Source organism: Cariama cristata, unplaced genomic scaffold (assembly GCF_000690535.1).
Source record: "Cariama cristata isolate BGI_N322 unplaced genomic scaffold, ASM69053v1 scaffold4158, whole genome shotgun sequence".
In the NCBI taxonomy this organism is placed as follows: domain Eukaryota; kingdom Metazoa; phylum Chordata; class Aves; order Cariamiformes; family Cariamidae; genus Cariama; species Cariama cristata.
In genome coordinates, this window is record NW_009629341.1 from 77,808 (window position 1) to 90,203 (window position 12,396).

General features: G+C 45.4%; 1 protein-coding gene across 1 annotated transcript in view; it reads left to right on the plus strand.

Moving 5' to 3' along the window:
• LOC104165470 (putative polypeptide N-acetylgalactosaminyltransferase-like protein 3) overlaps positions 1–12,396 on the plus strand; it is a 75,159-nt gene that overhangs the window by 62,097 nt on the left and 666 nt on the right. Inside the window, exons 3-5 of the mRNA XM_009705113.1 lie at positions 343–480; positions 1,737–1,832; positions 11,719–11,886. Of these exons, the coding sequence (XP_009703415.1) occupies positions 343–480; positions 1,737–1,832; positions 11,719–11,886 (402 nt within the window). The remainder of the gene's footprint in view (positions 1–342; positions 481–1,736; positions 1,833–11,718; positions 11,887–12,396) is intronic.

Consider the following 12,396-nt stretch of genomic DNA (forward strand, 5'->3'; position numbering starts at 1 on the left):
CCATTTGGATTGTCTTTTCTAAATTATCTCCCAGGACCAAAATGTGTCCAGCATCAGTCTGGTGGCCATTGCAAGGATGCCTTCAAAAACTATGAGAGAAGTGCCCGTCTCCTCCTCACTGTGGCTGTGAAACCCAAGTCTTCCTTCTGACTTCTGTGAGGATGATTTCAGCCTTGGACACACATGCCAGAATTCCCTGGCAATGGCCTCTGCATGGAGTTACTCAGCCGTTGGCAGTTTCCAGGCAACTTGGAAGTGATATAAAACATCAGTGAAACACACTCTGGTTTAATCTTTTTTAAGAGTAACCGTTCACTGACGTGCTATATCTTTATTTTTCAGAATCCAGGTATTGACATTGGGGATGTTTCCGAGAGAAAAGCGTTAAGGAAGAGCTTGAAGTGTAAAAATTTCCAGTGGTACCTGGACCATGTTTATCCAGAAATGAGAAGATACAACAACACCATCGCTTATGGCGAGGTAATTAAGGCTGAGCAGTTCCTTAGATCAGACTGGTAATATTGACAGCTGGTGAGCCTCTGATGAGAAATAGCCTCAAAGGAGAGGAGTGTGAATCAAAACCTACTATTCGTGTATAATTATATAAAGTTGTATAAATCTGTTCAGAGTTTCTTCTAAAAACCTATTTTGGGATTTATTTCTGATCTTGGAGACCATATACAGTAAAATATTTTAATACCTCATTTACTGAATTGGCATCAAATTATCTGTATCACCCATTGACCTCATGGATTAAGCAACTGTATATATATATTTTAATACATAGTCATCTTATAAAACCCTTTGACTTAAACTCAGCCTAATTCCTTACAAGGTCTCTGTAGGATACAGTGCATTGTCACAACAGCTTAAGGACAAGATAAAGTAAGCAGACTTAATTCAATCTCTGCTGGCTTTGAGACGGTATGGGGAATATAAAACCAGGCATTTATGGGAACTAATAATACTCTGTTGCAATAGTTCTCATGGAATAGTGACAGTTTAAGAAGGTTTCTTAAAGCACAGCCTCAGCACCCCAGATGGGCATTAATTTTCAGAAAGAATTATTATCAAAGTTACTTAATGCCTTGAAGCTAAAACCTCCCAAAAAGTAGTATTTTCAAAGTCATTATTGCAGTTGCCTTACGTGGGGAGACTGGAGAGAGGACATCTCTGCAGTAACGGACCTGGTGGCCAGGATTCAGCGACCATTTGACTTTGTAGCATGAACCCAGCACTTCCATGCTCCCTCCAAGGCGTGTCCTTCAGTACTTGATGACTGGTTTGCCATCCCTGTGTCTCCTCCTGCATCCCTGGGACGATTCAAAGGGGCTCCTTGTGCTCGCTGGACTTTTTTTCCCTGCCTTGTAGAGCCCTTTGAGATTTCGATGAAATAGAAGCAATTCTGCATTGGTTTCAGCCTCCTGGCAGCATGCTGATGGCAGTCTAAAAATATGTTTGTTACCACCACACATGACCAAATACAAAGAAAACTGTGTTCAAGGAAGTTGGCTCCTTTGAATGGTGATTATTATATAAAAGCAGTCATCATTAGGCCCTGTATTTAAAGAAAACATATGGCGCACTAAACCTTTCTCTGCCTGATTATGCCTAGTGATATAGCACTGTATATTCTTTCTATAGCAAGAGAGGCTAGAGACATTGCTGCACATCAGTTTATTGCTTATCTCCAAAGAGCCAGGGCCATATAACTCTGCACTTTTTGTTCTTTACAGCTTCGAAACAACAAGGCAAAAGACGTTTGCCTTGACCAGGGCCCGCAGGAGAACCACACAGCAATATTGTACCCGTGCCATGGCTGGGGACCGCAGGTGAGGAGTTAGGCTGCTGGGACCTCGAGTACTGGGAGCAGGCGATACCCGACAGAGGCTGGATGGGCAGAGGACAGAGTACGGATGTGCAACTTGTCTGTTGGCTTCATTCTGAAATGTATAAGGCCCAGCTTCTTGTTAAAAATGCCTCATTTTCCCAACTACTCTTAGAGTAGCTGTTTTCTGGATTACCCTAACGATGCTGAAGCTGCAAGTAAAAGCGTAATCTGAAAAAATCTTCCAGACGAGGGTAAATAATGCTGAAAGCGAATAGCCGGTGAACAGAGCATACACAAGCAGAGCATTTTAAGACATTTCCTTTCTTTCTCACCCAGCAGAGTGAAAACGTACCAACTGGGTAAAGAAAACAGACAGTGCTTTTTAACAGGATGATAATTAGCCATTTCAACTTGGCTGGGTTTTACCATAGGGTTAGTTTTCTAGCACTCCTTTTGCCTCTCCAGAAGTTCTGGAGCAAACCAAAAGCTTCTTATCCTAGTTTTAAGCTTATTCTAGATTAAAAATCATCATTCCAAGATTCACTCTAGACCTCATATGTTTTAGAGGATTAGTAGATGTGTCAAATACTGAAAGTTAGTGATGATGAACTAGTTCAGTCTCTTCTGTAGTTTTATCTCTTACCATGTTTTAAGAAGAAAGCAGCATAGGAATGCTGCTGATTCAATCGCGATAGAGTTGGAACAAAACAAGGTACAACACTAGCTCTGTCGCTCGGCGGCAGACTCTGAGCTGGACCTTCTGGATGTGCCGCTCCCGGGATAATTTACCCAGTTCCCCACTAAATTTTCCTGTCTGCTTTTCTCTTATCTCTGCCCATATCCTCACTTCAGTATTTTGCCTGTGATTTTATTCCTGTGATTTCCTTTGTGTTTTTCTTTCTGTATGCCTAGTGGTCATCATCTCATCGTGCAAATCCCTTATCACAATGTCCTTCTCCCCTACAATTTTTAAGGAGAAAATACAACAGGTTTCCCTTTAGGTCTGGAGGCAGAATGACAATCTTATGACACATGTGGTTTTCAAGAATTACAATGTGATTTTTAAGTTTTCTTTTATTACCAAACTCATACCTGATCTCCCTAAAGCCGCAGAGTAGCAGCATTCGTTCTTTTGCCATTTTAACACTATCCAGTGAGGCCCTGGGTGTTTATCATCAGGATTTGATGTATGTATCTGACTTCAACATTCTGCTTTTGGTTGCATTTCCCATGTAAATGTTGTGGCTACCTACACTGGAGATTTAGCCAAGGCAGGGAGGTTGCGGACGATGGGCTCTACCATCACTGTGCTTGCACAGTGTGTAGTGGCAATGGGTGGAAACGGATAAACTCCTCTGTGACAAGGTTGTTTCTTCTGTTGCTTTGCTTTCTCTTTGTTGAAAAGTCCATGCTCATTGCCAGACTCAGAAATATTTCCCTGTTGCTGTCTCTGGATCAGTCACGTTTGTGCCGAAGGGCTTGCATCTACTGATCTGCTTAGAAGTTGGGGCAAATCTGTACCTAAAAGCTGTCTGAATGCCAAGTTTCTAGGCTGAAGTCATCATCTACATTCTCTCAAAAGAAGGCAAGATGTGCCACAGGAGGACACCCATGGCACCTCACATGATGGGGTAGGTCCTGCCTGTCGCTCTCCATTACCAAGAGGACAAGTCTTACACTGGAAGCTTAACACTGATTTGGGGGAGGTTAGGTGAGACAATCCCATCCCAGCTGTGCCCAGATGCTGAGTTAGGTAAGTTAAAGGTGTCTACAGAGGTTTCTTTTTATTTGCAGGACAACAGTTTGTCTTTGCACGTTTTAGGGAAGACCTGCCTTCTCACTGCACGTATTCTGGTCGCTGTGCTATATGGGCTGTGTTCTTCCCTGACCCAGTAAGGCAGCCCTGGCTCATCATTCCAACATTTTCTGTCTTGGCATCATGATGTTTATTACTCTGGCATTGGCTGTGCCTTCCAACAGCTTATTTTAACATCACGACCCCAAACCAGAACTGTCAGTGCTGGCAAATGACTCCGGATTTAGGCTGAGAACTGCTGGATGGGCAGGACCACGTGTCTAAAGCGTTGTGAGCACCTAAGTCCTGTTGAAATTACTACACAACAGCAAACTGCCATGATGAAGCACCACAGGTGACACTGCAATGTACCGTCAAAGGCAAGCTACTGTATCAAACCTTCATCTCAACCCAGAAGTGCATAAATTACATAGAGATGCTCAACACCAGTGGTGGAATTCCGGCTCCCAAGAGCTCTGTAAGCCTGCCCTGCACCTCTGCTCCAGGGTCACTGGAATCTCCGTGCAGATATGAAGAGAGGAATCTTCTTGTTCCTTCAGAGTGTTACAAAAGAAAGCTCATCACTGCGGTTGCATTCATTAAGACCAAAACTGTGAAATATAACATAATAAAGACCATCCCATTAAGTATTTGTATAATAAAACCCTGCCTGTGAAAATTTCTCCTGTTAATCAGAAAGGGGAGCAGGAAGAGGAAGAAAAGTGCCGCACCAGACAGTAGCATTTCCCAACTTATTTGTGGTAATTTATTTATTGAGCAAATTTCCAAGTTAAGCATCAGAGCTTTCCAATTCAAACAGAGGCTGCTGTGACTGGTTTGCTTACTCCAGTTGCGTTGTAGCCCCTGATGGGTTGCAGCTCACCTTGGATTTGGATGTCTTTTTTCTAATACTCCAATATTGAATAGCTGTGTGAGTAGCAGTAAACTCAATCTTGAAAGCAGATTTTTCTTTAATCCATTGGATATTGCAGATCATGTCAGTCTGGCTCCTTAACGGTTCTCGTGCAGCCCATATGTGGGAGGAGGTCTTTACAAGGGAGGGAGCTGCCCCAGTTGCTGTTTTTCAGGTGGGGAAAAACATATTGGAGTTCACAGCAAAATCTTGTAGCCATTCCCTCGGGTCTGGGAACATGCGATCCCATTCCTGGTAGCTTTCCTGAGACAAGATCTGGCTTTTTTGTCATGTCTTGAGGTTTAGCTCGTCAAATCTGGATGAAAACCTGGAGCATTAATCAGGGCTTAACAAGGCAGGATGTCAGTTCTCTGTTCTATCATGGACCTCAAATACGACTTAAACACGTGTCTTTTAATTCTCCACCTGCAATATGAGCCATCACTGGCATGAGAATGAATTGAAGATTGAGATGGAGCCCAGTGGGGACGTAGAACTGCAGGACACTGCAGCTGTAGCAGCCTTAGTCAGTATCTGGGGTCCAGCATGCTCAAGGAAGTTCATTTTCAGCTAAAAAACTATACTTCAAGCGGTGGGAATGCATAAAGAACCCATCCTCACAATGTGGTCACCTTAGGCCTTCCAGGCTCACCGGGACTAAGTAATCCCAAAGCTCATCCGAGCCTGAGCTGCACACTTCAGGAGCCACCTGAGCCTAGGAACCAGCTGCGGGAGTCCTTTGGGGTAGAGGCAAATCTCACTTTGGTTGTCCTTGCCCTCAAAGAAAGATCAGTCAACCGTGGCTGATCGAGTCACTGCTAAATATAACCTAGCTGTTGCTTAAATGCACACAGTTTTTTTTCTTAAATGGCACAAACTGCTTTTTGGACTTTCTGGATGGAAACTTAAACCTCTTAAGTGCATTATAGAAACTGAATTAGCCTGACATTGTCTGCTAACCCTGGGCTTTAAGATGAATGGCTAAAAGCAGGTTATTTATTTTTTCCTCATCTGTTTTTTGTGATTACACTTAACAATATTTTCTTTCCCTGCCTGATGTTCTGAAGCTCCCTTCAGCTTGCCTGTCGTGCAAACTCAGCACAGGTTTTTCTTTCTGGTCTTCCACCTCCACAGTGTCCCCTCCCTCTCCAGCTGAGAGCCAGTTCTTGGCAGTTCTTTTGTTTTGTGATACATGCAATTAGTCTAACTCCTTGAAAATGCTTTTTAAAAGTAGCTATCAGTGAGTGCAGAAGCTTTGAAATTAGCCTTTTGCAGAGGCACGGGTGCTGCACAAAAGAAATTGGACTTCTGCTACTACTATTTAATTAATGGGCTGCGTGTTGTAATTTATTGCTGGGAATACAATTAGAAGTAATGTAAACACTTTTTTCAAATAACTCGCTTGTTTTTTATATACATATATATAGAAACACAAGGAGTTGCAATTCCTTTTGAGTTGTTCGGCATCCGAAAGCACACACAGTGGTGCCTGTGCTCAATGTTCATGTAGTGTCCTAAAATCTCCACTTTTCTCCTTGATACCGTGGCCCATCACGTAGGTGTTTAAATGTATTTCACAATTAAGAAGCAGGTTCCTTGGCAGCAGTGAGTGAAGGTAAGGTGGAGGCTCCCAGCTGGCATTTTAATGACACGAGGATAGCGGTGTCGCGGGTCCTGTTCCTTGCCACACCGGGTAATGTTGGGATTTTGTCGGAAGTCTTCACTCTTTTTGAGTCCATCCCCACACCGTGCTACTCTCCGCTGTGACTGCGGTGTACCTGTAGATGAGCAGCTCACCTCAGAGAGAGTCTGAGAGTCCCCTGCTCTGCGGGGAGAGACTTGTCCCATTCAAGGCAGGGCAGCTCGTATTGTATCTTGAGTTTCTGCTCTCTCTACTGATGGCTGCTAATCGGTTGAAGCTGAGCGTGCAGCATTCAGACGGATGCAGTTAGGTGTGATGGATCCCATACCTGGCGCCGAATGCGGATGAGATCATGACTTGCTCTATTGTTGCATCTCTCAGTGGGGGAAATGTTTGTTTTTTCTCTGGTTTTCCCTTTAGCTTTCCCTTCTCCTTGCTTTCATTCACTTCCAGGTCAAATCATTATCAGACTTCATGATGGAGTATCCTTTTATCCTGTAATTATATTGAGCCTGCTCGTGGATTTTTTTTCTTCCTGATGGCTTCATCTTTTAAGCAATACATCATGAAAACACCTTGTCGTCATTGATGTATTACACTAATAATATAGTAATAGCTCATTGGAGTGACAGAACTATGGTGATATATTAAGGTGATAGAAAGCACTATAATACTATAAAACTTAAGATAATGTTCACCCAGCAGAGCATTTCATTTAATTATAGGATAAAATATGTTTTGCCCATTTAAGCATCAGAACTTGAGGACAAAACCATCAATACTGAGATCATCCGGGACATGGCAGTATCAAGGGTGACAAAACAGCGCATCAGATTAAATTGTGTTAAAAAGAAAATACTGTACGCTTTAGTTATGGTTGCTAATTGATGATCTGCTCAGTGCAGAAAGGAAGCTAAACAACCCTAAATTATTTTCCAATAGAGTCAATGAAGGTCATGAAGGCTTTTATTTCCCAGGTGCTAAGACATCTAATTAACTTTCTCCCATCCCTGAGATGCAGCCAGCCAGAAACAATAATCAAAGAAGATGTATCGGTGGTGCGAGTTTGCTGGTGGGAGATCAGCCCAAGCGATACACCGGGCACGTGTGTGGCTGTGCACCCCTCTGCTCTCCCAGCATCAGTGGGGGCTGCGGGCCCCCTGGACCAAAGCCACCCCCCAAAGCGGTACCTGAAGGTGGGGGACTTTGCAAGATGCAGCTTTACCCGGGATGCAGTTTCACCTGGAAGGGTGTTTGTAAGAGGCTGTGGGTGTGAATCAGTGCTTCTGTCTGGGGACGTGGCTTCGGGCCAGTTATATTGATTAAGGGGTTTAAGACCTCATCAATATTAACCACTTTTAAATGGTTAGCTTGTTAATATTTTTAAACTGTTTTTCTCTGGTCCTTTCTCTTACTCTTTCCCTTGGTTTCTTGTCCTGTGCCAGGCTGGGTAATTCCTTCAGGTGTTTCCTCAGGCTGGTACCTCTGTGTTTGTCTTTTTCCTCCTGGACTGGCTGTATCCTTCACCATTCGTTCAGCTCGTTCCTGGCTTGGTCTGCTTTCTGGAGGCTGACAAACCTGCTTAGCAAGCAATGAGACATAGGACGGATCACTTTAAAGGACAGATGTATTTGGGGGGGAGGGGGGCAAGAGAGCAAAATTTAAACTGGGGTGACTTCAGTGATTTACCTTTCCACAAAGCCAGGAAAACATAGTTTTGTTACATGTACTGTCACTGGATTTATCAGGTTATGCGACACGGGCTGTCATTAACTTCCTGTGACAGGCCTACACTTTGGAAAAACCTCCTTCTTCATCAATGAAATAATTTTCTTTGAAGAAAAACACACTTTTATTATCTTTAAGCACCATGATGAACATGTGAGCAAATCACTGGTGACTGCAAAGCAGCCGTGGGATCTCCAAGGGAATAGTCGTGTTCAGACACATGCTGACGTAGGCAACATTTTTGGGGTGGTCAGCAGTGAAAGAGTGAAGAATAGGAGGGACAATCCTTCGGAAACATCTGAGAGGAGAAAAACGATGTGGTCTGTTTCATGGAAGAGCCTTCCCGGATCCTGCGAGAAGAGCTTACCTGCCTGTGCTGTGAAGATGAGGAGGAGAGGGGAAGAGCACAGACAGTTCAGGTGGTGCCAGGTGGATCGGGTACACTCCTGGGCAAGAGGACAAGACTTACACAATTATGTTGCTGAGACTCCCAAACACGGCACCTGAAGAAGGAACATGTTGAAATCCTGCTCATGGCCCTTCTTGTGCTCCCCTGCGCCAAGGAGCGATGTTACCCAGGGGGTATTTTGCACTGATGCCGAATATCCCTATGAGCACTTGCAGAAACCTCTCACTGTTACATCTTATTCACTCGACTTTTATATGTAGCCAAAGGATAAGTTCTCATCAGCCACCTTTCCCAGAGGTCATCATCTGGGGCTGTGCTGACCGCGTTGAAGTGGGCAAGTTTGCTTGAAGCACTGAGCTGATGAGTTGGTGGATTGCTGCAACTACTCAGAAGTTTTTAATAACTGCAGCGTGTGTGATTTTCTGATATTCTAAAGCATTTGTATGGCAACTTTGGTTTCTAAGGTAGGCTCAGGTCTTACACGAACCCACTGTCTAGAGCTGCTGTTTAAGATGTTGGTCAATGCACTACGTGGTGATGCATCAGAGGCACTTCCCATCTCTTCTGTTATCGGGCAAATCCGGATAAAAAGTGCCAGGCAGGCTGCAGCTGCGCTCCCCACTGCTGCCTATGGGGCTGTCTCAAGTGTTGGCCTCAGATCTGTGTTTTCTTCCTTTTTATCGCTGAAGAAAAACCCAATGGCAGCAGGATCGGTGCTTCACCGCAGAACTCCCATTTACCCGAATGCTTCACCCCACACTGTCACGATGTGGTTGAGACCCCCTGCTCGCTCTGGAGAGCAGCGAAATAACAAAAGAAGAATTAAGGCATCAAAGGCAAAGTACAGAAAAAAAAAATAAATCCGTAAATGTCTTAGGAGCATAGTGGAGCTTGCACTCGTGAGTTAAATGGGATTTTTTGGGAGTAATCACTCTCAGGTTTGATGACTGGACAGGCTTGAAGTGAGGCAGTGGCTGTGGCTGAGCCTCCGCTGTGCTCAGCAGAGTAGATCAGGCGTTAGGCAGTGTGCTAGATCCAGATGTGTGTTCAGGCCTTTATTTATCTGGCTGTTATCCATAGTAGATGACACATCTCATAGATGCACTTAATGCATTTTTCATAATACCCGTGTTTGTTTTTCAGCTCGTTTTGTCTCCCTGCAGCCTCCGCCCTGCTCCCTTCCTCGGGAAAGATTTGATTTTTGCTCTACTTATTTTTCCCACCACATTAGGCGATAACATGTAAGAGCAGAAATCATGTTGCCTTGTGGGCATTAGGCCAACTGTCTGAAGACAAGCTGCCAACCATCATAAAAAAAGAAAGTGTCTTGCATGCTAATTACGTACGTGGTAGGAAACGTTTCAGAAGCAGGAGAAGGAGAGTAACTTGTACTGCCCATTTGGGACCTCTGGGTGATTTCTTTGTCATGGAGAAGGCTTGTCTGTTTTTGTCTTTTCCTTCATATACCTCTTTCTTTTTGCAAGACAAGCAGCCTCATCCTCTGTGTTGATGCTGAAATGCTAATTCAGATGAGTTGCATGGTTAAAAACATGCTTTCAGGCTGAGAGCACCGTCTCACTCAAGGCTTGGCCTATTGAAGCATCAAACTGCTAAAAACAAATAATGTGAATCTGAGCCTTCAATGGGGCTGGAGGTGCCCGGAGGGTCATTCCCAGGTTGCTCCAGCCCCTTATGCAGGGCAACTCCCTTGCAGGGAGCCTGGCACCGCGTGAGCTGAGCTCGGTGCTGGATAGAATCCCTGTCTGGTGGTCGGGCACCCCATGCTTGGGGGAGATGGGTGAGTTGGTGGGAGGAGGAGGAGGTGATGGTTACAACTTCAACTCTGCAGTCTCCCCTCCTGTCCACCCCTGTTGTGCCAGCGTGGCAGTTTGGAGGGGAAGTTACTGTAAAGCTAAAGAGACGTGTTCTGTTCTGCACCATCTTGCAAAGGGCTTTGGGAGGTAGAAGAGAAGATCCTGCACTGAGGGACGGGATGGGGCAGCTTTGCCTTATGCTAGCATCAACTGTATGGTGTAGGCTGCTGTGACTGAATCCACCTGGGCATGAATACCTTTGGCAAACGGACCGGGGTGAGATGTAAAGAAGCAGGGGTCTTGCTTTGGTACACAACATGTTGGCTAAAAGCGTAACTCCACCAGCAGCTGGGAGCAAAGCGTGCCAGGCACCCATCCCAAGGAAGACGGGCAGCACGGGGGCCAGCCGGAGGGTTCAGCACACCTGTACCTGCAACCAGCATCACGGAGAGAAGGCAAAATTGGCTTCAAGCACCCTAACTGTATCTGCGGTTACTAGCTGGAGTCGGATGCTGTTACATTGTTTTAACTTGATTTTCAATGTTTAATTATTCTAACCGAGATAACCCGAACTCCCAGTGTGATTTACTGTCTCTTTTTAAGCATTTGGGTCACAGATATGCTCAGTTAATTAATGTGCTGAATACTCCTTATTTGTCTGCTAGATAATGGATTGATTCATAATACAAATAAGCAGCTGTGTATATCTTTCCCGTGAACTATAAAAGGCAGGCCACTGTCATTCATCTCTTTTCGCTCCTGAATTTAAATACGTTTAGGGAAATATTTTGGTGAGATTCCTTAAACACTGCAAATGGAGGAGCCCTTTGTGTGCACGGGGCTGTCTGGATGCCACCTCGGCCCCAGCTGTGCGCTGCCTGCCCAATGCCCCCGAGACCGTCGGCACTGCCTCGTGCTCCCAGGCTGCATCTCCCTGGCAGCCGAGATGGATCCGTGGGAGCGCGGGGAGGTTGGATGCAGGGGGCATTGCAGGGGTTAGCTGCAATCCTGAGCCTTTGCTAGAGTGCTGAACTGTGGGGGAGATCTGGGCTTGCATCCCTGAGGAACGAGGCCAATTATATATGGGCCCCCTTTGGCTGACGTTGCTGCCCGGCTGCTGTTGGAGTTGCTGGAGGGCTGTGCCAGACACACCAGCAGCATCGTTCACAGGCCAAAGCAAGGCTGGCTTGCCAAGCATGTGAGAAACCACAGGCTGGGCCAGCATGACTGGCCAAGCCAGCTGGCTGTGGCTGAAAACCAGGGGAAATCATCTGTTGCCCCAGCCTACAGAGTGTTCAGGCCCAAAGGAGGCTGGAGACCTCTGCCCCGTGATGGGTTTAAGGCTCAGAGTTGTTCTTATCCCTCCCCTGTGCCCTAGCTCGTCACCTGCATCTGCAAAAAAAACCCCAAACAAAAGAAAAAAAGACTGGAGAAAGTTGGGGTTTTCCCTCTTGTTCTACTTTCTCTGTGCACCATCCTCACAGTTTTTTTCCTGGGGCTCTGCAAACTTGTCCTTTCCTCTCTTGTTTTGTAATGATGTTCCAAAGATACTGATGGTCTTCTTCCTCTCCTTCCCTTCCCCCCAGCTTGCACGCTACACCAAGGAAGGATTCCTTCATCTTGGTGCCCTCGGGACCACAACTCTTCTACCCGATACCCGTTGCCTGGTGGATAATGTGAAAAGCCGCTTCCCTCAGCTCCTCGATTGTGAGAAGGTCAAGAGCAGCCTCCATAAGCGCTGGAATTTCATACAGGTTTGTTACGGGTCTGCCATCAATGCTGCTCCTCTGCTTCCCCAACCATGGGCTCTGGTGCATCGTCTTTGGTGGGAGACAGCGTGGGACAAAGACGAAATGGTCCCATGCAACAGCAGGTGCCAGGTCCTAGGGCAGAGGGAAAAGGTTCAGAGGGATCAAGGGCTGGGACAGTATTTTAGGGCAATTTCCAGTAGAAGTTTCCCTTTCTGATACCCTCAGGTGTATGTAACCTGCCCTGCCAATGACTTCCAGATTTCTGTGTTTCTGACAGTTAATCTGTGGTGAAATGAATGAGCAGACCGTACTTTTGTCCCAAAGCAGAGTATAAATAATAAACATTCTACAGAAGTGTCACACCTTTCTAATGCAGGGGTGCAGTCACGCTGTTTAAAGGTTAATGATGTCCTTTGATTGCTGACGTGTTAGAGATCCGTGTTGTTAGTGCTAACGGTTGCTCATTCCCTTCCCATTGATTATTTTAGGAATTTCTTTACTGTTCGAATTGCA